The sequence below is a fragment of the Penaeus japonicus genome, unplaced genomic scaffold, assembly GCF_977035675.1.
Source record: "Penaeus japonicus unplaced genomic scaffold, GWHDUDI00000001_assembly GWHDUDI00000006, whole genome shotgun sequence".
Classification (NCBI taxonomy): domain Eukaryota; kingdom Metazoa; phylum Arthropoda; class Malacostraca; order Decapoda; family Penaeidae; genus Penaeus; species Penaeus japonicus.
The window spans coordinates 25,112,424-25,136,340 of record NW_028234408.1 but is presented as its reverse complement, the minus strand read 5'-3'; the positions used below and the strand labels follow the sequence as shown (position 1 = coordinate 25,136,340).

General features: G+C 42.9%; 1 protein-coding gene across 13 annotated transcripts in view; it reads left to right on the top strand.

The window, feature by feature from the left end:
- LOC122242614 (uncharacterized) overlaps positions 1-21,144 on the top strand; it is a 448,283-nt gene extending 427,139 nt beyond the window's left edge. For 8 of the 13 annotated variants that reach the window (XM_086537781.1, XM_086537775.1, XM_086537777.1 and 5 more), the window contains 12 exons: positions 5,970-6,049; positions 6,311-6,394; positions 11,365-11,430; positions 12,782-13,003; positions 14,250-14,354; positions 14,626-14,767; positions 14,909-15,050; positions 15,352-15,617; positions 15,837-16,089; positions 16,233-16,557; positions 16,697-17,047; positions 18,093-21,144. In XM_086537781.1, coding sequence (XP_086393907.1) covers positions 5,970-6,049; positions 6,311-6,394; positions 11,365-11,430; positions 12,782-13,003; positions 14,250-14,354; positions 14,626-14,767; positions 14,909-15,050; positions 15,352-15,617; positions 15,837-16,089; positions 16,233-16,557; positions 16,697-17,047; positions 18,093-19,728 — 3,672 coding nt within the window. In that variant the 3' untranslated portion in view covers positions 19,729-21,144. The remainder of the gene's footprint in view (positions 1-5,969; positions 6,050-6,310; positions 6,395-11,364; positions 11,431-12,781; positions 13,004-14,249; positions 14,355-14,625; positions 14,768-14,908; positions 15,051-15,351; positions 15,618-15,836; positions 16,090-16,232; positions 16,558-16,696; positions 17,048-18,092) is intronic. The other 5 variants (XM_086537782.1, XM_086537784.1, XM_086537783.1 and 2 more) reach the window with 1 other exon arrangement.
- Positions 21,145-23,917: the final 2,773 nt, after the last annotated feature.

Sequence of the window (23,917 nt, the reverse complement as noted above, 5' to 3'; positions counted from 1 at the left end):
AGTTAGACACATGGGCACGCGAACGCGCGCTTGTGTGTGTGTCTGTCTGTGCCTATCTGTGTCTGTACCTGTGTCTGAGCGTGTGTCTGGATCGTGCAGTTATCCCGTTCCGCTCGTACGTGATTTCAATTAGAGAGTGAGTTATTTCCAGCCCGAAGGAGAACGGCCCCAAAGAGATTGGGTTGTGCGATAACACCCATAGAAAGACGTGATTAGGATCCAGCGCTTGGGCATTCATGTGAGAGGGGGGAGGGGGAGGGGGGAGGGGGTTGGGGGTTGGTGGTGTTACCAGGGGGAATTTCGGGGGTTCATTCCGTGAGAAGGGAAGGGCCCGCGCACTATAAAGAACACTAAATAAAGGATATCTAGTGCGGGGACAAACGGGTAGTTTTTTTTTTAATCTGAAAGGGGTTTATGCCACTGATCGACGCCCACATCTGCAGATAAATGTAACTAATGGAGTTTTTAGACAAGATTTTCTTTTTAGTGATATATATGTATATGTATGTATGTATGTATGTATGTATGTGTAAATATATATATATATATATATATATATATATATATATATATATATATATATGAGAGAGAGAGAGAGAGAGAGAGAGTTTGTGTTTGTGCATGTGTGTGAGTGCGTGCGTGTGCGCACGCGCACAGTTATTCGGGTGTACTAGAATGGAAGGTTTTCTACCGGAGACTGTTATCTGTTCGTAAGGCCTTGTGTGTGAGGAAGGAGTGGGGGGGGGGGTGGACAAGGGCCATAAAAAGGCAGGACGGCGGTAGCGAGCGAACTGGAATTCTGAAGGCAATTCCGTGGGACACTTCACGCCGCGATAAACCCGTTCAATTGTTGGTCTGACGACTCGCCTTGGAAGTATGGGATTATCGCCCGTGTAGTCGATCCGATCCCCCGGCAAGCGTTGGTACAGCATTTTCTTGCGACCTGCGCGCGTCGAATGTACCGTGGATTCTTGCCGGGAAAGTTGGGAGCCTGATGACGCGGTTCTTGACACCTGGACAATTGTACACACCTGGAGGATTCCGAAAATGTCTAAACATCCGCACACAATGAGAAAAAGCTTCGTGGCGTTGGTTCTGAACGGACGCCCCCGAAGGGGTGAGGGAGGCTGACATGTCCCTGTTTAGGTTGTTGTGCTTGGCATTTGGTGTGAGGCCACGCATAAATAACCTCCGGCGTGAAACCCCTTGGACGATGTGATAAGCTGTTGGCAGTTCGGGGACTTACCTCGCAGTGACGTTGGCAAGGCGGATGTATGTGGCCAAGGCGCCTTGAGCTCACTCGAGGCGAGAGCATTGCATAGGCTGTAGACTTATGAGTTTGTAGTTGAGATCTAGCTTTGGAAATACTATTATTCATGCTATTAAGATAATTCTTCAACTATGTAGGAGAGTTCATGCATTGTAGCCCAGCAGTGTTGATGTGAGAATCCTCGAGACGCGGCTCATGGCAACGCACTTCTCTATCTTGCATGGCACGTAAGGCGGCTGCCCGTGTCGGGCAACCGTCTTACGTGCAGGTTTTGCTGGTTCATGGTTAGAGGTTCATAGGCTCGCTTTTGTTGTGCGCATGCGAGGAGGAAAATGTCATGTCATCCCTTCGGACGGAAGGGTTATGAAGTACACTGAATAGAAGAGACGATACTGAATTTGACGGGCTGGCCACGACACCGGTTTGCTCGCACGTAAGTATGCACCGCCCTCTCCCTGTTAATTGTCGTACATCGAAATGCATTGATATGCGATCGTGCGGGCGTTGCATGGTTAGCAGGTCCACGGCCTCGCTTATGACCACCTGGCGGAGAGGCAGCTGAGGACAATGAACATGTTCCTTGTGCCTACCTGCCTCGTCGCGGAATCTACACCGCAAAAAATGATCTTCCTCCCGCAAGGCCAAGCGTTCAAGGAAGCTTTGTTTGTTGGGCAGCCTCTCGTGTAAGCCTCCATTAGCGGTAATTGGTAATTACTCGGCTGAGGATGAGCCATGCACAGGGTAAGGCAGAGGAGCTCCTCTTAGGGTCTGGGATGACCATACTTCCGGCAAGGTCTGTTGCCTGAGTCAGCCCGTGACGCGGCGCTCTTGGCCTTGATACCTGTTTACTCGTCTCCCGTTCCATGTCCATTTCGTTAATCTCCTTCCTTGATTTACTCCTCTTTCCTTGTCATCTACGTGCGGTCACCACCTTTAACAACTTCATATTAGGGTCTCATTTATCCTTTTTTTCTTTATGCACCCCCCCACCTACCTCTACCATCCCCTTCAGTAGCCAGCGTCTCCCTTGCTTCCCTCTCTGCTTCATCTGGGTATTTGTTTTGGCCTGCGCCCCGCCGCTCCAGCGCTACCTGATTTGTATACACTTGAGGACATGCCTCGCTGCTCAGGCCTTTTGTCAACGTGTTCATCGTTATTTAGACGAATAAGAAGGAACGTACATTTAATAGATATCCAGTTGCTCTATATAAAGCGCCAGGTTAAGTAAAAGGATTATGTACATTGGGTTTAGCCTGTAAGGGAAGAATTGACGTTTGGTTTTAAAGTGGCTTGTCCCTATGGCAGTAGGTATAGGGCTTTGTGTTATATCAACATCCAGACGTAAGGATATTGCACGACCCCCCATCACTCTCCCTCTTCCTCTTTCCCCCCGCCCCCTCTCTCCCTCTTCCTCTTTCCCCCCGCCCCCTCTCTCCCTCTTCCTCTTTCCCCCCGCCCCCTCTCTCCCTCTTCCTCTTTCCCCCCGCCCCCTCTCTCCCTCTTCCTCTTTCCCCCCGCCCCCTCTCTCCCTCTTCCTCTTCCTCCCGCCTCTCTCTCTCTCTCTCTCTCTCTCTCTCTCTCTCTCTCTCTCTCTCTCTCTCTCTCTCTCTCTCTCTCTCTCTCTCTCTCTCTCTCTTTCTCTCTGTCTGTTTGTACGCGTGTGCCTGTGTTTGAATGATAGTGAACAAAGGAGCACACCTACTTTTTAGAAGGTTCGGGTGCGAAGCATGTATGGTAGAGCGAAAGGATTTCTCTGCCATCGTGCCATACTTAGTTTCAAAACGTGGGTTTAGAAGAGCTGATAAAGCGAGACTAATTCAAAACTTTTCATTTGAATAATGGCATCACTCGCGACTCCTTTTTCTCCGTTCACGATTTGTTGTTGTTGTGGTACGTAAATGCATACCGACAAACATACTTCCTGTGTCAGCACGCACTGCCTCCTGTTTCATTCATGTCATCCCACACAGACAACTAAAGCATTCCCTCAGCACTCCCCGCTCTCCTCCTCCTCCTTCCCTGAGCCCAGCATTAGGTCATCCATGCTTTTAGCCAGCCCAGCCCATGTGGCTTCGCCTCCTGACTGTCGTTTCGTGTCGAGCGCGCTCGCTTCTTCGCTGACGCCTTAATCTTGACGCAGTCCACACCCACGCCCACGGGTGCTGTAGAGCAAGGCTCGATTCTGCCATTTGTTCTTTTCTTTTTAGGTCCTGAATATGATAATTGAAGAGCGGTTACATTAGAACTTTCCGTCGCGTAGTATCTCTGATCGGAAAGTAGTGACGGCATGTCAGATTTCAAGAGTCCTGACGAGCGAGTGGCGGTTGGCGGTGATATATACCAGGCTAGCGTGATTTGCGGTAGCGGAGTGCGGGCGGACGGGCGCCAGCCGTCACGGCGCTGGCGGAAGTTACCTCCATTGGGCGTTAAACCTGGAGCTGCAGCGGGTGAGAACCCCGGGTGTCGTTACTCCCGCTCCCACCTGACACCAGCCCTTGCCCTCACCTGTCTCCCCTTTGCCGGGACTGATAATAATCAGCTTAGATGACGCTTAGAGCTTACCTTTTTTGGAATCGGGCAAAGCTAGAAGTTTCTTTTTTTACGCTACGTAGCCGTTGCCCAGTCACGCAAAGCAATTTCATTTACGGGGCCGCGATGACCCTCACCCGTAAACCAGCATTCCACCAATACCTTGAGTGTCCATGCGTAAGCGTGGTTTCCTTTGCGGGATTCACCATGCAATCTGTAATGAAAACTCAAGTTTTCAGTTTGCTACAACGCGAAGTGGCATTTATTTGAGCGTCAAGCAAGCAAGCAATTTCTCCAACTCTGAACTCCGGCCGAAGACGTTGGAGTTTGTAGTCATAGAGGGTGGACATAACCGATCAGCTTACCGCGCGGCACAGGTGGAGATGGTCGCGGCGGCCACCGACCATGGGAAAATACGATGCCGCCCACATTTACCCGCCCCTTATAGTAGTGGGTGGGTGGGAGTGAGGTTTTGAACGGTCTCACACTAAAACGAGTTTGTGTGTTAGTTTCGTGTTTTGTTTACGTAACCAAAATGTGATTTATTTATCAGGAATTATACACACATCGCGTTGCATAAGAGCGAGGAGAGGCAGCAAGTAGGCCACAGCAAGTAGGAAGGGAAAGTGGGGAGCAAGCAGCGGTGTGGAAGTGCCCCGTGCGCCGCCGGGACACACCGGACGTAGCCCCCGCCATGAGTCATGCTCCCCCCCCCTCCCCCGCACACAATGTACACTCGGAACTTAATGATCACGAAAGAGCGCGGCACCGCGTTATGTCTACGTACGCGGCGGAGCTTACCATGCACACCATGTGTAGGAGATGCAGGCCTGCACTTGGTGATCCACTTTCGCAACATAGTTGTTTTTGATATTGCATAATACTGTCATGGTTGAGACATCACGGTAGTTGAAAGAGTGAGAGGAAGGGGGGGGGGGGGTGATTTATGTATATGCATTAACACAAGGAGACACAAGGTGATTACTCAGCGCTTATTGAATAACAGGGGCATACAGCTGAGACCGATGGTCGAGAATGAAAGTGCTGCAAGATGTTTGCAATTACCGCACCATTTGTTTGCATGTTGAACGCAACTGTTTGATATTTGAACAAGGTTCAGTCTCAAATAACTAGCGTCGAGGGCGCATGCTCTAGAGGTAGACTTAATGTTCTATATGAGAAGGATAAAAGGAAAGTTTCTCTTCGAGCAAGATCCCTCATTTGTCTCAAACCAAGAATAAACAGCTCCGTGGACGAAAAAAATTACAAGTTCAGAAAATGTATCTGGAATGTAAGAATCATTATTTTTTTCGTAAATGCGAGCACATCGTTACGGTCCATTACCTGTGTGGAATGCAGTGCGTTATGGTTAGGGTGAAACAGGTACACGCTCTCATTACCCCTCATGAACAACCTGTGGGAAGTTAGTGCCGGACTCTCCCTCCTTCCCTCACACCCACATGTCCTATATGTATTCCCTCATTTCACGAGTTTCCGAAACCTCGATTTCACAGTTCACATCCTTGTGGGAAATGGATCTGCGGCAACGATCACACGTAGTCCAGAGCGCTGTCGGCGAGATAAACGTCGTCTTGAGGCCACACCTGGGAATCCCCGAGGACCAAGTGGCATTGTCCTCGCACCGGAGGATTATTAATTGTCGGCGAGGCCAGGCGGAGGGTGAACCAAATCCCGGCCTCCTCAACAACGCGTATTAACGAGGTACAAATGTGGCCAACGGTACAGATTTGCCGGCACAGCGCTGACAAACGACCGGGGTCTTGCGCTTATTGTTACCCTACACGTGGGTGGAGGGGTGGAAACGCGGGGACAAACTGCGTGGGTGGACGGCAAGGCGGTTGATGAAGAGGTGCGGATTGTGGACGCTGGATGGGAATAGACCCCGCAATGAACTTGGGTAAACTGCGATTTAGAAGGGGACGAGAAGGGCAGGTGGGCGTTGTACCCACTGAGACTTCAATGCGGCGCTTGGCGTTATTGGCCAAGGACGAGCATAATTGATTGAACAGTTACATTGATACGTTTATCACCGTTACTTGTGTTTTATTTGATTTGATGGAATGAATAATATTTACATCTCTAATTTTGTTGGGGGCGAAGTTTAGTTTATCCTCATTGGCTCTCACTAATAATGTTTTTATTTTTCCAGGGTCAGCTTGAGTTGGAGAGCGACACAGCATTCCGGCTAGCGGCTCTCGCTTTACAGGCAACGTACGGCGACTTCACCCAGTAAGTTGACACTCCTGAGGTTGTGCTCGGTGTAAAGTTGAGGTTGGCGCACGATTCACGACACATTCCTAGTCACGAGGCTACTTGGTCGTGTTATGGTGGAAGTGAATTCTATAACAGAAAATATGAAATTTTCTTTTAGATTTATGTAGAGTAATCATGGTCAGCATGTAATGATTATACCTGATGTAAGAGAGCTAGATGTACGAGCATGGCTTGGTCGTTTGTCCAGTAAGTGAGCGCCGTTGTTCTGTCTTGCAGTGAGACGGCGACACACTCGCACCTGAAGAAGGCCCAAGTGCTTCCCACCAGTGTAATCCGTGATCACCCGTCACTGCAGTATTGGTATGTATTTGATGGCTCATTGCTAATGGTTAATATTTGATTAATATTTTTCAGTTATTGAATGTCTGTAATGAGCACTTTCACTATGATATTTTGACGGAGGAGCAGGACGTAAAACAGCAAACGGCATGTCATTCCGGAGGAGACGGTTCAACTCTGAAAGCCACATTGTTCACAAGAACTCGTTCTGCGGTTCTGGTCTCGTTCAATCTGCAACGTGCTCGCCTCCCCTGGAAGCCTGTGTAACCCTTCACAATAGGCGAAGGTTCAGCTTTATCGTTTACATATGTACAGGCTACCGGTTCTACACACATTAATATACATGTGCTTTACGGCTGTCACCCTGGGCTTGGCTGTGCCTCCCCCCCTCTCCCGTTTGTCTCTCTCTCTCTCTCTCTCTCTTTTCCCGAAGCGGCCGTTTGCTCTCGCTCGCTCGTTCTTTCCTCTAGTATTGTTATGCCGAATGTCCTTTATTATATTATGCAACGTTTACCATAGTGTTAACGTGGGACACTCACCTAACCCAAAACGAACCATTTGGGCCACTTTATGATGCTGGGGAAACATAATCAGTTATTTATGTTCCTCTTTTTATATTATTTGCCTACGCTTATTTCCCTCCTACAAAGGGTTTTTGGGTCATAAAGCAGGAGGCATTATGGGCACGTCGCGAGGGACGCCAGCCTTTGCGCTGCCGATAGCCTCGGATTAGCATGTTTTCTTTTTCTGTTTCTCTTTTTTCTCGCTCCTCTCGCCGCTAAATTTGGACTTAGGCTTTACCCGCCACCCTATCGTTGTTGTTATCATCTGGTGGTGATCCTTTTACTAATTGTTCTTTAGTTTTCACCTTTTATTTTCGATGCCAGTTTCAAATTAAACGCTCTCTCTCTCTCTCTCTCTCTCTCTCTCTCTCTCTCTCTCTCTCTCTCTCTCTCTCTCTCTCTCTCTCTCTCTCTCTCTCTCTCTCCCTCCCTCCCTCCCTCCCTCCCTCCCTCCCTCCCTCCCTCCTTCCTTTTTTTCTTGGTATGTGTGTGTGTGTGTGTGTGTGTGTGTGTGTGTGTGTGTGTGTGTGTGTGTGTGTGTGTGTGTGTGTGTGCTATATATTAAATCATCCTTCGTGTTCCTTTCATCCGTCGCTCCCCGTGTGTTTCTGCATGCGTGCGCGCGCATTTACCGTGGGAAACTCTTTATCCGGGGCTTGGGTCTGGTCGAGGACCCAGAACTCGTTCAGCGGCCGAGGTTTGGGGCAGGGGTGAGGCCGTGATTGGGGCTCGGGTTGGGGGAGGTCAGAAGGGGTGCGGGGGTCATTTGGGAAGGTGATAGTCATGGCTAATGATGTGGTGATTAGGAGATAAGGTTGGAGATCGGTCGGGTTTTATTACTACTTCCATTGGGGGAAACCTCATGTTAGGATTTGTATTGTCTGAGGCTGAGGTTGGATTAATGCAGCTTTCCCCCCTAGATTAGCATGTTCGGAAAGAAGCTGGACTTTGTGGATTACAATGGTCTTTGTTCTTTACTGGTTTAAAAAGTGTCGGTGCTGCATTGTAAATTGCCATACTGCTGGTGTTACGATAACTGCTCTGTGTGTTATACAGTTATGCATCCATGCGTGTGTAGGAGTCGGGATGGCCAGAGAGAGGGCTCATTCGTGGGCGTGGTCGGCCCATCTCGGCGAGCGCTGGCGTGGTCAAACTAAGCCGAAAATTGCGTGGGAAGCAGTCCCTCGGACGGGGCAGCGGCGGACAGCGGCCAGCGTAATTTTACCCAGCTCTAATTCACGGATTTTTAGGGGTTTTGGCTGGCGTCGGCTTTGTGCGGGACGGACATTTTTAGCCCTGATGAATGTAGGGGTGACGGGGCAGGGGGTGGGCACGGCCATGAAGAGGAGTCCTGGGGTAAACCGCAGGAAAATAGAGCAGGGGACGGCAGAGCAAACATCCCTGTCCGAGTTACGAGCTCCAGTCTTGAGGCGAACCAGTTTTTAATTTCTGAGGCGAACCACGCATGGAACAAGTCACGGGCAAAAAGGGCATTTTCCCAAAGAAAATGCGAGACCATCATTGTGCTATTATATATGAACCCCCCTCCCCCCCACACACAATATTGACAAAATAACACACCACCACCACCACCACATACACACTTCCTCTCCTCCTTTCCTTATCGCCGTATCTGCGGGATGAATTCCTCCCTGCCACTACCCTTATTCTTCGGTCCACTTGAGATAGCCATCGTCACCTGCCTTGTTTCTTATCTTCTCTTGCCCAAACATTATCCCACCTCTGCTTTCACCTTTCCCTTTTCCCATCGCCCCACCACCTTTCTCTTCTTTCTTTCTCCTCCCTCCTCTCGGTTGCTTTCCAACTAGTTATTTCCCTTGTTGGTTTTTCCTTTCTGACTTTATCGTATATCTTTCTTCAATTTTTATCAGTGATATATTATATCCCTTCTGAACCTTAGCTGTTTCATACTCTTATTTCTTTTCCTTCCCACTCTCTTTATCTCTCTCTATTCTGATCCTTATCCTTCCTCTTCTATCCCTCTTCCTCTCCGCCCCTTCCTGTTATTCGTGGCTCGCAGCGGGAAGGCGGATTTGATATTGAATTTCATGATCGTTAAGCTGCTGAATATTTTCATGCGCCCAAATGAGGAGGGGTAGGGGGGAGGGGGAGGGGGAGGGGGAGGGAGAGGGAGAGGGAGAGGGAGAGGGAGAGGGAGGAGACGACACCATGGGAAGGAAACTTTTTTTTTTTTTATAAATCAGATATTATTAATGTCCTCTCGTACCCTATGTGCCCACAACCTGCCTGGGATTTAGAGGTAAAGAAAAAATGATAATATAAAAATAAAAAGGGATGCTGATAAAAGGTCTTTCCCCTAAAGAAAGGGAAAAAAAAGAAAACGAGGGAAAAAACGTTTGCCTCTCTGTACCCAAAGCCATCTTTTGATGTGTGACCGAAACGTGGTTACCCTTTCGCTTGTATATGACAAGATTTACGGCAGATTTCAACTGCATTGTTCCCAGAAGCACCTCCACATTAGATTTTTTTGCACGCGTGAGGGGAGTTTGGAACGTCAACACGAGGACGCGCTCACCGCAATTGTTCTCGTGGCGCGACGGTCGCTTGGCGAACCGGCAGCGTCGAGGGGTGGTTTGTCCACGTAATGGCCACCTCACTAAAGAAAAAAAAAGTTTTCGACATTCTCTCCGTCCAATTTGTCTTAATGACCACAAAGATCAGATGCTTGCTCGGACTAAGTACCCCGCTTTTGTGGAGCCGCCACAGGAGTTGGCGGTAATTGAATTGCGATGTTTTTTTCGGTGTGTGTGTGTGTGTGTGTGTGTGTGTGTGTGTGTGTGTGTGTGTGTGTGTGTGTGTGTGTGTGACCGAAACTTGGTTTGGTTGGTAAGATGCATTCTTTCGGGCCCAGACAGAGGCAAGAGCTCTCCGAGCATTAGAAAAAAGGTTATATGGTAAAAAGCGTTACAAAAAATCACACTTAATTTTATACGAAAGAACATACTTAGTATAACGCAGAAAGGAGTGTTGAATGTACCCTTATCGCGCCATGTATACTATTTGTGTGATTTCTTTTGGAGCCTGTCCTCTCTTAGCCTCTTACCTATCGCTATCACAATTACCCTCCTGTTAGGAAGCAAAGCCGTCGTTACAAAGTCCCACGTTTTCATAGAATCGCTACGGCTTGTGATAACACATTACAACTGTTCTTTTTCTTCCCCTCTTTTTAAAAGGTCTTTTTCTTCCCCTCCTTTTAGAAGGGCGAGGGTGAACGGCATGCATTGTATCTTGTGACTGTAGTACCTCTTGGGGGAAGGGGCTCGGAGCCTCCACCCAAGACACTGGTAGTGCGCTCGGCTCTTGGAACATTACATGACTTGTGGAAGAGAGCTGGTGTTGCGGTTGCATGAGAATCGCACGTTGCGCGGGGTCTGTTATGGACACAAGATGCATTAAAGGTACAAAATCCCACGGGAGTTGAACCGCGTCGAGCTAACGGCACTAGTCATTAGGGAAGCATAGGAATGCAGTAACTTGTTTTAGTACATCAATACTATTTCTTGTACTATTGGAGTATGCAGTAATCGCGCTTACATGCACAAATGGAAACATATACAAATATTAAAACAAATAAATACGCGCGCGCGCGCACACACACACACACACACACACACACACACACACACACACACACACACACACACACACACACACACACACACACACACACACACACACACAATGTGTAATTCTATGTGTAAGCCATTGTGTGGAGAGCGACGCGGGCCGTTGTGTCGCTGTTTCCCTCGTGTGTACACGTTTAAAGTGTGATTATGTTTTGAGTGGAGGGTGTCCCCCTTCCCTCCCCTTCCCCCTGTTGGCAGAGAGACCTCATTAGTACCTGTCCACCCTTGAGCCCAGCTGTGGCAACCCACACTCGGCATTCCAGCTTGGAATATATGGTAATATATTTTATTTTTTACAACGGAAATATTTTAAACCAGGTTTGTATTTGCCGTTATGGTCTGTATGAAAATGCATGAGGACACCCGTATTACAATATAAAAAGTTTGTTTGATTTCTTATGACGGGAACGACGTTGGGAGCAGGGTGGGGACTAGAGGTTTTGTGACGCATGTATGGTCTGTGGAACTACAGTTTTCATTCTGAACCGAATATTTTTACATTTACTTTACCGCGTTTGGAGCACTCTCTGTGTACATGATACGTAAATAATTTACGAATGTCAGGATAGGAATAGGAATTGATTTTTTTGCTTGGTTATTCGTTTACCTAATGACCTAACATACAGCGCAGGTCGTCCGTCTACCTCCGCCGTTTCGGTTTTAGGTCGCAGTAGGTTTCTTGCAAGGAGATTCCCTTATAAGCCTCCTCACGCCCATGTTGTTTTGATATATTTCTGATGATTTTTTTCTTCTATTGCAGTGAGGAACGGGTAGCTGAGGAACACAAGCAACTAATTGGACACACTCGCGGCCACGCTATCTTACAGTAAGTATATGTTTTGTGTGTGTGCGTGCGTGCGTGCATACTTGTGTACATTACTATCTTTGGACTTCCATGAATTGTTGCAGTTCCTTGCAGTTGTATTCTTTTTCCGGTTAAATCTAGCACATTATTCAGTGTAACATAATTACAAGTTTTCTTTGTCGTTCAGTATCACTAATCAATATAATACTCAATTTGAATAACACCAGAAAGCCAGTGATGTTTCAGTCTCCGCATTGTATTGAATACTTGAGCCATTGTAGCCAATCCCATAACCGTCGCACTGGAGAGGCTCGTGTAGTCGTAGCGTTCGAGAGGCTGTTGCTGATTCGCAGGCAAGAGTAGTGTTGCGTCGCAGCATCTTGCGTGGGAGGCGACCAGAGCCTCGTCTTTGTTGAGAGGGGCGCGGGCGGACGGGCGGAGCTGACCTTGGCCAGCCTGGTCAGCCGTCAGTGGCATCAGTGTCGTGGTCGTGATGGGCCTGAGGTAGGGGTCCTTACACCCACAGGGAATATCAACGACTCTCCAGACTAACCTGGCAACGGTATCGCGGCTGGCAGAATCGTGACCGCCGTATTTTTGGGCGTATAGCCGGACATCCTTGGGGTCAGGTTATGTACAAACGTGGGCAGTCAGGTTACCATGGAGATGGATCTCATGGCTTTAAAGAATGCCGTTTGTCTTGCACTGATGGTATCCGCGACCCCCGTAACCAAAGCGCTGGCCCGAATGGATCGCGAGAGGACCGAGGGTTGAGAGTCATCGCGGCGTGACGGGGAAGGGGCGGCCAGAAGGGACAGGAGACTTTGATGCTCTATTAGCAAATGAGCTGCCAGGCATTCCTCTGGCGTGACGATTACTCTTAGATATTTAACTTTATAGTATTCATGACTCGAGATCATAAGAAAGTAGCTAATATGTATTAGTCTTGTTTTTACTGATAACTATTGTGCTTAATCAAGAATCTGGCTTGTTTATGGAGAGGTGGGTTGAGTCATAGGTATCGTTTCGTAAGAATTTTAGAACTATTCAACCGGTTTTTATGCGGTATAATGTGTCGGTGTCCGTAGAGGTTAAAGGTGACCTCACTTTGTCTCCCACATTTGCATGCTCATTTAGTGACAAAATGCACGGGTTGTTATATTCACTCACAATCATTTGTATCTGTAAGAAATGAGTGTGATATAAGAGTTGGTGGTATTTTTCAAATATGGTATTGAGAGTTTAGGTTTCTCTCACTTTACATCCCTTCCAAACTAAATGTTTTATATTTGAATGATTAATGAAATAATTGATTTCCTACAATTTCTATATAAACCAAGACATGAAGAGTAAACCAAATCCTTATTTCCAGGTATATGAGTGTGGTAGAGCGGGTACCCACGTATGGCGTGCATTACTACGAGGTGAGGGATAGGTCCAACTTACCTTGGTATCTTGGTATCAGCTACCGTGGCATTGCTCAGTACGACTACCTCGACAAGAGAAAACCTCGACGTGTCTTTCTGTGGAAACAGCTTGAGAACCTCTACTTTCGGGAGAGAAAGTTCTCAATAGAAGTACATGATCCAAAGAGGTAAGACAATCATAGCAAAGGCTCTTCCAGGACTAGAAACCACTTAGAATATAGGTAGTTCTGGCAAGATGGTTTGTATTAGTTGCCATGATCTACTAACAAATTTCCAACAATATACTTTGCTATTTCCTTTACTTAAAAGATCCTATGTGCTGCTTTGCGAGGCTGTTGGCAGCCTGGGTTTGTCCAGTGTACTGCAGGACAATTGCTGCTTGTATGTGTGCTGGCCAGCTTACTAGGCAGCTACTGTGCCCTTCCCTCCCTGGCTGTAGTTAACTTTGGGAATATTGAAAATTCTGAATGGTTAAAAGATACAGTCAATGAAAACCCACAGTATACACAGTTAAATCTTAAAAATAGCTTTGGAATTACACATGAGTTCAAGTGAAAACAAGTGTGTTTGTATTGTGGGTAGTCATTAAAAAGCAACAATCTGTTGACAGGAAGTAACAAATAACCCCCCTAGTTCCTGCAACTCTCCCTCATATATGGTTCTGTATATGGAAAGAGGAATCTGTGGATCTTGTTTTGGTATTTGGACTTTTAATAAAAAGTGCTGAAAATCTCAATATATACATATAATTTGTAATATACATTTTATATGCACTTGTCTCCTGCTTACACCAAATTCTAATAATACTAATCATAATAGCTTACCAAATTAGGGACTCATTATTTGATATTAGAGGATTAGCTTTTATTTTCCTTATGTAAGTAAAATATAACAATTTTAATCTGATAGGTGTTGATCAATATAGTAATGATATCAACATTATTAGTCACTTTCTGGAGATCCCCTAACTTAATGTACATAATGTATATTGATATTCATATAGTCAGTAATTTAATGCACATATTATGAAATGGCTAGAGAAAAAATGCCTTTGAAATTTTAAAATAATCTTAAAAGCATTTTCCAACCAATCCTTTGTCCTTAGTATAAGTAGTATTTAAGTTTGCAGCATAATTTTTTAGCCTTGTATGTGAATGTTATAACAGAAGCTTTAGCATTAATATTTTGGCTGTATAAACATTTATATTATTGGTTTATACAAGCTGACCTTAACTGTTGTAAATCAGCTGCAGCTTGTTCTAAAATTATTATGTCACCTTAAATCCACTATGATGGAGTGGAGTTTCTAGCTAACAGCCCACCCTAGCATCACTTGCCAGGTGTGGGTGAGTTAGTATGTGTGGCCTTGTTGTTGGCATGACAGTGTGATGCATGATGTCTTGTTTGGTTTAGAGTGGTGCACACCCTGAGCTCCTTTAACCTGTACGAGGATGCCATCGAAGACTCCAGGGACAACCACGATGACCTGCTAGCAGCCATCACTGAGGCAACCACACAGTAAGTTCCATCCTTTAGTTAAGAGCTTTGGCTTATTTCCCTTACAGTGTAGAGGGCATGGAGATAAGAGTGAAGTTTGGAGACATGGGGTAACTAGCATGGAGTTCAGTGTCTCATTGATCATATATCATTATACCTATAGTATGTATTTTTTTTTTTCTCTTTTACATCTGAAATAGAGGTTATAGGGTTAGTGTGCTCTAGAACACAAAAATTACCAATGAGCAGCACTCAACAAAGAGGAAATTCTTTAATCTTACTTCCATTACAGAGTATCTGTGTCAAGAAGAACATTTGGACCTGGGAACGTTAGTGTTTACGTTTGGTTCGCAGAGACTCAGGCGCTCTGCAAAGCAATCTGGTCGATGGCGATCGCACAGCATCAGTTCTACCTTGACTGCAAAACCTCAAGAGTAAGCTTACTTCCATTCTTTACTAAAATACAATTCTTGTCCAGTTTTTAAAGTCTCAAGAATCTATTTAAATATATTATGAAATTCATGATTTATATCCTGTACATCTGCACATCACTATACATAATATCCCTTTTCCAGAATGAGGTGAGTGGGGTTCGGGAATTTCCTGAACTGGCAGTTGAGCTTTCACGCAGCTGCGTTTCGCTCTCAACCCATTCCTCCTCGTCAAATCTATCAAGATCTGGCTCCCATTCATCACTGGTCAACAACTCTCTAGCAGGTATGTCACTAATCTCATACATATTTAATTGGAGATTATTATTTTTGTGTAATTGAAGCTTCAAAACTTTTACTTTAGAATGTAATGAATGACTAGTATTCAAATCACCATGTAAAGTATTAACGCTTACTTCCATTCTTTGGTCTAAATGAAGTGATTTTGTTATATTTATTATAACTAAGAAAAGGTATTTTATACAAATCATCCAAGGGATTTTAAAAGAAAATGAGGGAGTTATTTGATATGCAAAACGTCATCAGCATTGGAGTGGGATGTGCTAATATTAATATTTCTTTTACAGAGGACAGTGCAAGTACAGAGAGTTTACATCAGGCGAGGATGGAGATGCACAGTGCCTTGAAAGAACGTCGTGATGCCCTTCAAGAAAAGCTGAAGGAAAAGACAGAGGAACTGAGACTCCTATGTTTAAGGGAAGGAGAATTGACAGGGGAGTTGCCTCCTGAATATCCTATAACACCTGGCCAACCACCACCAACTGTACGCAAAAGAGTTGGCACATCATTTACACTCAGTGAAAATCTCATAAATAAGATTATTAACAAACAGGTAATGTCCAGATAAAACCAAATATAAGTGTATGCTATATATTACCATATTTTTTGTTTCATGTATAAGAAAAATGAATGTTTTCTAAATACCAAGTGTTTCATAAGTTTAAATAATATTTTGAAGAACAATTCTATGATATGAAATAAAAGTTATCCATAAATGAGACAAGATATTATAGGTCATTAGATTATATATATTTCTTCATATCTTTTTTAGGAGGAGACTGTAGCTGCTTTGGAACTTGAATATGAAATTCAGGGCAAAATAACTAGTGCTGCCCTGAGATTAGCAAACGAGACCTCGGCAAGAAAAGGAGTTAGAAAGCAGCGCAAACTCTCCTACCAACAGTCTGCCCAGAGATTAAAAGATCTTGAACAGAAACTAAAAGCAGCAAGAGCCAAGCAAACAGCAACAGCTAATAGTATGCCAAAGCAAAAGAAGAAGCCTCGTCCTGTATCGGATAGTGAAGGTAGGAATATTGAATTTTTTAAGTAACTTTTACAAGCAAAAAGTTATGAAGTGATACAAAGAATCATTAATTAGTTTTTACAAAAATTTAGGTAAGAAAGATAATCAGAATAAAAATAATATATATTTTCATATAATTTTCAGGTGTGGGCGGATACGATGAAAATACGAATCCGAATAACACGACAGTTAGTAGCAGTCAAGAATCGCCTCGAGATCACCTACGAGACTCCCACCGAGACACAACCATAACCGAGGGTGTCAGTCTATCTCCAGCACTGTCCCCTCACCCTCCAGTCTCCCCAAGGTCACCCTTACCACCATCTACCCCGGTCAGAGCAAGGGCACGGAGGGACCTCTCACCAGGGGGTCACAGTGTATCATCTGGAGGTGTCCATTCTGCTCCAACCAGTCCCCACAAACAGCCAAATGCAAGCTCAAGATCAGCTAGTCCCAACAGACCTCATAGGTATGTGTCTAGCTGAAATGGTAGCCATTCCCACAAGAAAAGATAATGAAATTCATGTTTCTGAAATTAATGTGAAAGGTTTCTTGGGTAAAGGGTGTATGTAATTATTATTATTACTGAGCTACTACTTTACTTTCAGTGGATACATCCCTAGTTCTGTGTACACTAGAAGTCAGTACCGCAGTCAGCAGTACCCGACCCTCTCCACGCGCTCGCAGTCAGTCCCGGCGGATGAGGGTCGGGTGCCACACCCAAGGACCACCAATGGAGCTTATCCTGTGCCCGATCCAGGCATTGTTCTTGCTGAAACACCCGGAGGTCTCTACAACATACCCCAACAACGCACTTCCCTTGCTTGTCATAGTCTGGATGACCTGGGAACCCCAACCCATATCAGCAATAATAATAATAATAATAATACTACACCCCAACAGTCCCACCATAACCACCACCACCAACCCTACAGACCGAGAAATGACTCCCAGGATAGGTGCGGATGATACATTGTTCTCTTTATGTAGCATGAAAGTTTTATTATATGTGTTGTACTTCCTTTAGACAAAGCAGACCATTCCTTGCATATCACTATATGTATTTGTTTTTGCATAAACGCATGAAAATTTCTCATAAGTGTCTTAGTTATTAGACTATTTTTAGATGTTTTAATTTTGCCAATTTTACAATATATTTTCTTACTTAAGTTTGGCATTTTATGAACTTTTAAAAGTTGTTGATTATTTTGATATTTGAAATTTTTAATTATTTCCAAGAAATCTTGTGTCATTGTGTTTGCATATTGACATGGACCAAAGAATGACTAAGGTCTATAAAGGGGCTAATAGTAATAATAGGCAAATTATTCCAGGAAATAAAATCCTGTTAAAAATTGACAATGTATGTAACATTCTACACAATATTTTATAAAAGAATATAATAAAGTATAAAGACAGATCTTAAAATTGGAGCATTGCTTAACCATGCCATTTTAGTCCCAAATTCAAAATATATAAATCTTTGTTTACAGAAGTAGCAAATGAACATTATCTAAGCATGCATGTTGATATTTAATGCTTACAAGTAAAGATGCTTTATAACAAAGGCACAGGATTTCTTCATATTTGGTAGATTGAATAAATTTTATTTTACATTTTTAAAGATATCCTGGTGATGTCCCAAAAAAGTTTTAATTAAATCTTATAGGTTGAAGTTCATTCTTTCTTGGGACTAATCTAGAGATAGCGCATGATGGTTGTTTCTAAATCATCAGAATTCCTGCACAGCAATTGCTTTAGTAGTTTATCAGAGTTGGCAGCTTTTATTGTTTCAATGGGGTGAACAATCACAGAACTTGGCTTCATTTCTTTGATGCAACAAAGATAATGTTGGCAAGTTCTGTGATGTATTCACATTTTGCCTTTCCAGAATAATGAAAGTGCCAGACTGGTATCTACATAAAGTAAAGCTTTCCATGTGGTTATGTATTTAGTTCAGCTATTGCGCACTTCACCCTGCATGACAAAAGGTCCACTCCTCAGGTACGGCAGTTTGGACCGTCGGCGCGCCAACAACGGGCGGCTGGAGTCACGCAGCATGGAACACCTCGATTCTCTGCCCTCCCCCAGTATTCCCCAGCAGTCTTCCCAACATACCTCACACCACAATCACCAACACACACTGTCACCAAATCTCTTACATCCCAGCCATGCAGCGTCCTACCCCCACCACCCACACTACCACAATCACCAATTCCAGTTGCCAGAACACCATCAGGAAGCCATGGACACTACAAGCGATTCCCATCCTAACACAGCAAACTGTAGCTTTGACACCATCTCAAGTGAACGATCAGGAGGAGGAGGAGGAGGAGGAGCAGGAGGAGATGAAGATGCAGTGGATGGAGCAGCCCTCTACAGAACCCAGGGAGGACTCCAAGGAAGCTCCCAAAATTACCGCCACCGTAGTCAGAGTGGTCCTGGCATGCCTGCACCATCTTCTCAGCTCCATCGTGGGACAGGTCATGGTGCCGTTCAGAGGTCTCAGAGTGGCACAGTTCACAGACTGGTAAGGACTTCTAGTGGAAGAAGTTACATGGAAACTACATTTGTTTCAGAGCCAAATCACAATCAAGAAAATATTCCTCCACTTCGTCCATCCTCAGAATTGTTGCCTTTGCGACCAACAAGTAGCATGCACCATGATGGTCACCCTCCTCTTCGACCCACCACTACTTCTAACACTGGGGAGATCTTACCTTTGAGACCTTCTGTATCAGATCTCCCACCCCTAAGATCTACCAAATCCAGCAGTGAACTACCTCCTCTTAGAGCAACATGCCCAAAGATGGAGCCTCCTTGCAGTCACAACTCCTCCATGAACACATCAATGTCATCAATGGCTGAAGAACCATTAATGTCACTTGCAGAAGCTGCTAGAATGAAAAAAGAAAGAGGGAAAGAGTGGTATGAGACTTCTCTAGATTCTCCAGCTTCTAGCAGAAGGGCTAAAAAGAGCATGAGCATGATGGAGATGAATGATTCTTGCCAGAGTAATGGCACAGTCAATGCAAGCCAATCTAATTTAAACTTGAGTGGTAGCAGTGTTGGCAGTACAGGAAGTAGTAATGGAAGTGTATTCCCATCCCGTTCAGATTCTGCAGACACTTCCCAAACATCTGTCCCATATGATTCACCTCGCAATCATATGATAATCTCAGCAGGCTCTTTCCAGCCTTCTCGTGAAGTCACAAAACCATTTGAAATGTCTGATTTCTACAAATATAGTACAAAGTATAGACGTCAGAGTTCCAGTAACTTGGTAGGTATGAACAGTAGCAGTACAGGAACAACAAGTGGTTCTGTTAGTAGTGTGAGCAGTGGAGGAGACACTCCACTCTCTCCAGTCCTGCCTCCAAGAGCACAAGTGCTTGTAAGTAACAGTAAACTGCTTCCTCCATCACCTAATTTGGTTGCTCATCACTCGTCCCCAGCACCACAACAAAAAGGTGTATACCAGCCACTTACACCACTTACTTGTCAGCCTCTTGGAGTGATGAAAGGGTCTCCAGCTCCTGGTGAACCAGAGGATCCTGTTGGTGGTGCATGGGAAGCTACACCTTTACATCAAGCTGTTCCTGCAACAGTGACAAACAAAAGATCTGCCACACTGGTCTGATAGTATGTAATACCTCCAATAATTTTAAAGCAAAAAAGTTATATTGTCTGCAGTAATAACTGGAGGCTTATGGGAAGAGGCTTATCAACTTGTTAATTCCTCAATGGTGCTTCATTCACACATCCTAAAATTGTAAATATATATATATATATATGTATATGTATATAAACTGTATACAAAATGGTATATATATATACAATACGATCACAAAGACAGACATCTTCACTCATATATTCCAAAGACAAAGGCATGCTTCTCACTTTTCTTCTTTTTTATTGGTACTTTTTATGTTTTATTTTGATCTCATTATTGTTGTGTAAACATGCTAAATGTTTATGAACTATTTCTTATGTTCAAAAAAGCAATTATAATATGCCTGTTAATGTTTGACAAGGGAGAGTGCAGTTCCCTTTTTACAGTTTTAGATCAGCATGACTTTCAGGTGGAACCTTGATTCAGACTTTGAATAGTTGCGTATTAGTTTACCTGAGACTGGAGATTGTTGATGGAAGGGAGCGTGATTTCAAAAGCAAGATTTTAGGATATGGATAAAGGTAGATTAGGAAATCTGAACTTTTCAACTGTGATAATGCTTTTTTTTTTTATTGTATTATATATGAAAGGAATTATTTCATAATGTGACTGTTATAGGTAAAAGATTTAATGTAAGCTGGAAGTGTTTATCATTCCAGTTGTGTTCATGGAGAGCCACGCTGCATTAACTTTGATAATGTCATCAATTGTTGTACCTGAGCTAGTAATTGAACAAAATACATATTAATTATTTGGAAAATGCATTTAACACCAATGTATATTGAAGGTATGTATGTTGATAGCTATGAAAGATTAATCTGCTGCATTTGGCCCTCAGATATTTTATTCAGTTTCTGATCAAAGACATAATCAATATCAGCACTTTTTGGTGGCTTGTTGAGAAAGGTTACAAGAGCGGTGACTCGTAGGGAAGTGGTATTTGTATGATGACTAATGAGAGGTCATACCTCAAGGAACATCAACATCAAGGGATATGAGTATGTATCCACTTAAATTTTTTGCAGGGGAAATGTAGTTGGGTAAATTCACACAATGCTACACTGTTCTTTTTTGTACCCTATGAAGTTTCATATATTAGCACATAATTGAGAAGTTGTTTAGGAAGAGGAGGATTATAAGTTAAATATTTTAGGATGGGAAAATACTTTCCTGGTTTAAGAGTGAATTACACATTTTCCTGGTTTATGAACAACCTGTTGCCCAAACTTTATTATCCTTCCAATAAAACTTTTAATTGGTCATCACTGTGCAGATTGGGATAGCATTGAATCTACCAAAGAAAAGTGCCTTTGTTTATACAGACACAATTGTAGATATGTGTACAAAATTTTGTACAGTGTAATAAAGTCAAATATGATAAAACTGCCTTTTAAATATCCTACGTACATTCAAATGTTATAATAGTTTGATTTCCTAGCATATCTATATTCTACAAAGTACAGGTCGAATCTGACTAATCTGGCATGCTTGGAATCAAATAGGTGCTGGAACGGGATATATATTTCAAACCAATGAAGCGTAATTTGAAAGTAATACATATCTGTTTATTATATTGTGTAACTCCATTAATCACTGTTAAACCAGGTTCCATTGGTTTTATCAGACTCTGAAACCAGACTCTAGTAGTGGTCTTTACCATCAAATTCAAATTACAGCCCTGGACCAGTGAATGTAGAACTAGTAGAACTAGTAAGGTTCAACCTATTTCTAAAGTACAAGAAAATTTTACTTCTAAAAATAGATGAATAAATATATAAATAAATGATTAGAAAAAATATATAACCATAAGGTCAAATGCATACTATGAGAATGTAATTTTTTTTCAAGTTTATAGCACTTATTTTAATCTTTTAACCAAAGAATTTCACATGAATTGCTGATATTTCACCAAGATAAATATTCAAAATTCTCCCAAATTATTTTGACATGTTTGTGATTTACACTACATGACCATTCCCCCTTTATATGTACAGTGTATTCATATCTAAATAAGACATTAATAGAAAAAATACTCTTTATAAATGAGGGCATGGGCATATAGGGGAAATTCTTCAAAATTTTAAGATTTTTCAAATATTTGTTAGAAAATAAGTTCCATGTCTAAAGAATCATCCTGCAATATGTCAAATCTGAAATCCATTTTTCTCAAATGTTTGTTGCAAATAACCTTATAACAATTTTTGTTATTTCTAATTTAAACTGACACTGCAAATGTACATCAGGGCAACAAAATCAGAATTTGTCATGCTCCTTCCCTTATCACGTAATTTGATTTCTTATTCTCTTGTGATTGCAGTTAAAGCCTTCATACTACAATTAAAGTGGGACCCCCTCCCCGTATTATTCTCCTGCATTTCACCGTATATTCCTATCTGTCTCTGCCCTGGTTAATTATCTTTACCCCAGGATGTTTCTTTCCTGTAAATCTGACCTACTTCATGGGGTTCAGTAGAGGTAATAGGGTAAGGCAGCTTCTTTTTGGTACCTATACTCATAATCACTTCTACAGTAAACTTCATTAATATTAAGAATTATCTGAAGTTATATCTAAGACAGATTCTGGTCCCCAGGATGGGAACTATAGCCAGGTGGGTTTCACTTCAGAGGGAGGCAGCCTCAGGTAATATATCCTGATCTTTTGTGCTCTCTTTCAATATCCCTTAATCACAAGAGACCTGTGATTATGACTGCCATTGCCATAGCACATAGCAGCCATACTGGCACTGGAGCACATTGTAGACACTGGATATGGTCTGGGTCACCTTCCTCTTCTCATTCTGCCTGCACATTCATCGCCTATACTTTAGAGCAGGAGGTTGCATTTTGCTGTGTCACTGCTCTCTAATGATAGTACTTGGTACAGACTGTGGATTGGTGCCATTCAAGACTTTCTTTCCTGCTGATGCTAGGAAAGAGTGTTGCTATCTGTTTGGGATTTTAAACTAACTTGTTTTGGTGAATATTACAGCAGTTATACTACTAATAATTGCAATTGCTATCGTTAGTCACTAGACAAGAGTTATTACTCATAGTGATATAAAGAAAAGCAACAATCCAGTCTCCTCCAAAGGCAAATATGCCATGATGATTTTCATATATATTATGATGCCTGCCATCTGGCCAAAAAATATAATGGGCTCGATGATTTCCCTCGTGCTATCCACTGCTACCTTACCCCACCCCCTTCACTCTCACCCAATCCTCTCCTCCCAAAGGGGGCCTTCATCCATCTAATGAAAAGTGTTACAATACTCTTTCCCAATTTTATGGCTGACTGGATGAATTGCTGACCTGTTATCGACATTTTCTTCAACCTTAAATTTGGCAATTCATTACCTTTATATATTCATTAATTTACTTTATTTTAATTCACTAAAGAGGTCTCTTGTATGCAATCAGCTGTATGAGAATGTTTCTTACCTGTTGACACTGGGAGTAAATGTATACATTTTCTGTCTGTTATGGTTTTAATTGCTTTTACTCATGAATGGATCCTGAAGTGCTTAGTTACTAAGAACTCAATTAGTAGGTCTACCTAAAGTCACCTCTTTGCCCCAATCTTTGAATTATTATTATTATTTTTTTTTTTCAAAACTATAATTAAATTTCAGGAAATAACTTTTCATTTTTATTACCATTATTAATATTGTAATAGTAATAATAGTAATAATAATAATAATAATAATAATGAAAATGATAATGATGATGATATTGTTAATGATAATAATGTAAACAAAAATTGAAATTTCCCCCTAAAAATTCTTCATGAGATGCAGCGGCCTACTGAGAATTTCTTAACCATATCATCTCCTTCCCAGTCCAAAAAAAACATGAGATGATGAAGCCCCAGAAATTTACATTTTTGGGAATAAACCAGGAGTCAATTAAACAGACCAACCAATTCTCCTGGTCCAGTCAAGTAAAACTTTACTTGATTCATGATCTCCCTAAAATATTTGAACACCTTAAAATTTCTCTCACATTTTATAGATGACTTTGAACTCCCTACAACTATAGCTATTGCCCCAGGTTATGTAAAAGGTGTATGTCACAGTTATCAGTTTAAATGAGATAACTCTTCTCAAGGAGTTTCGATTTTCTTTAATCAATTTTGTTAATGTGTCTAAAAAGATCT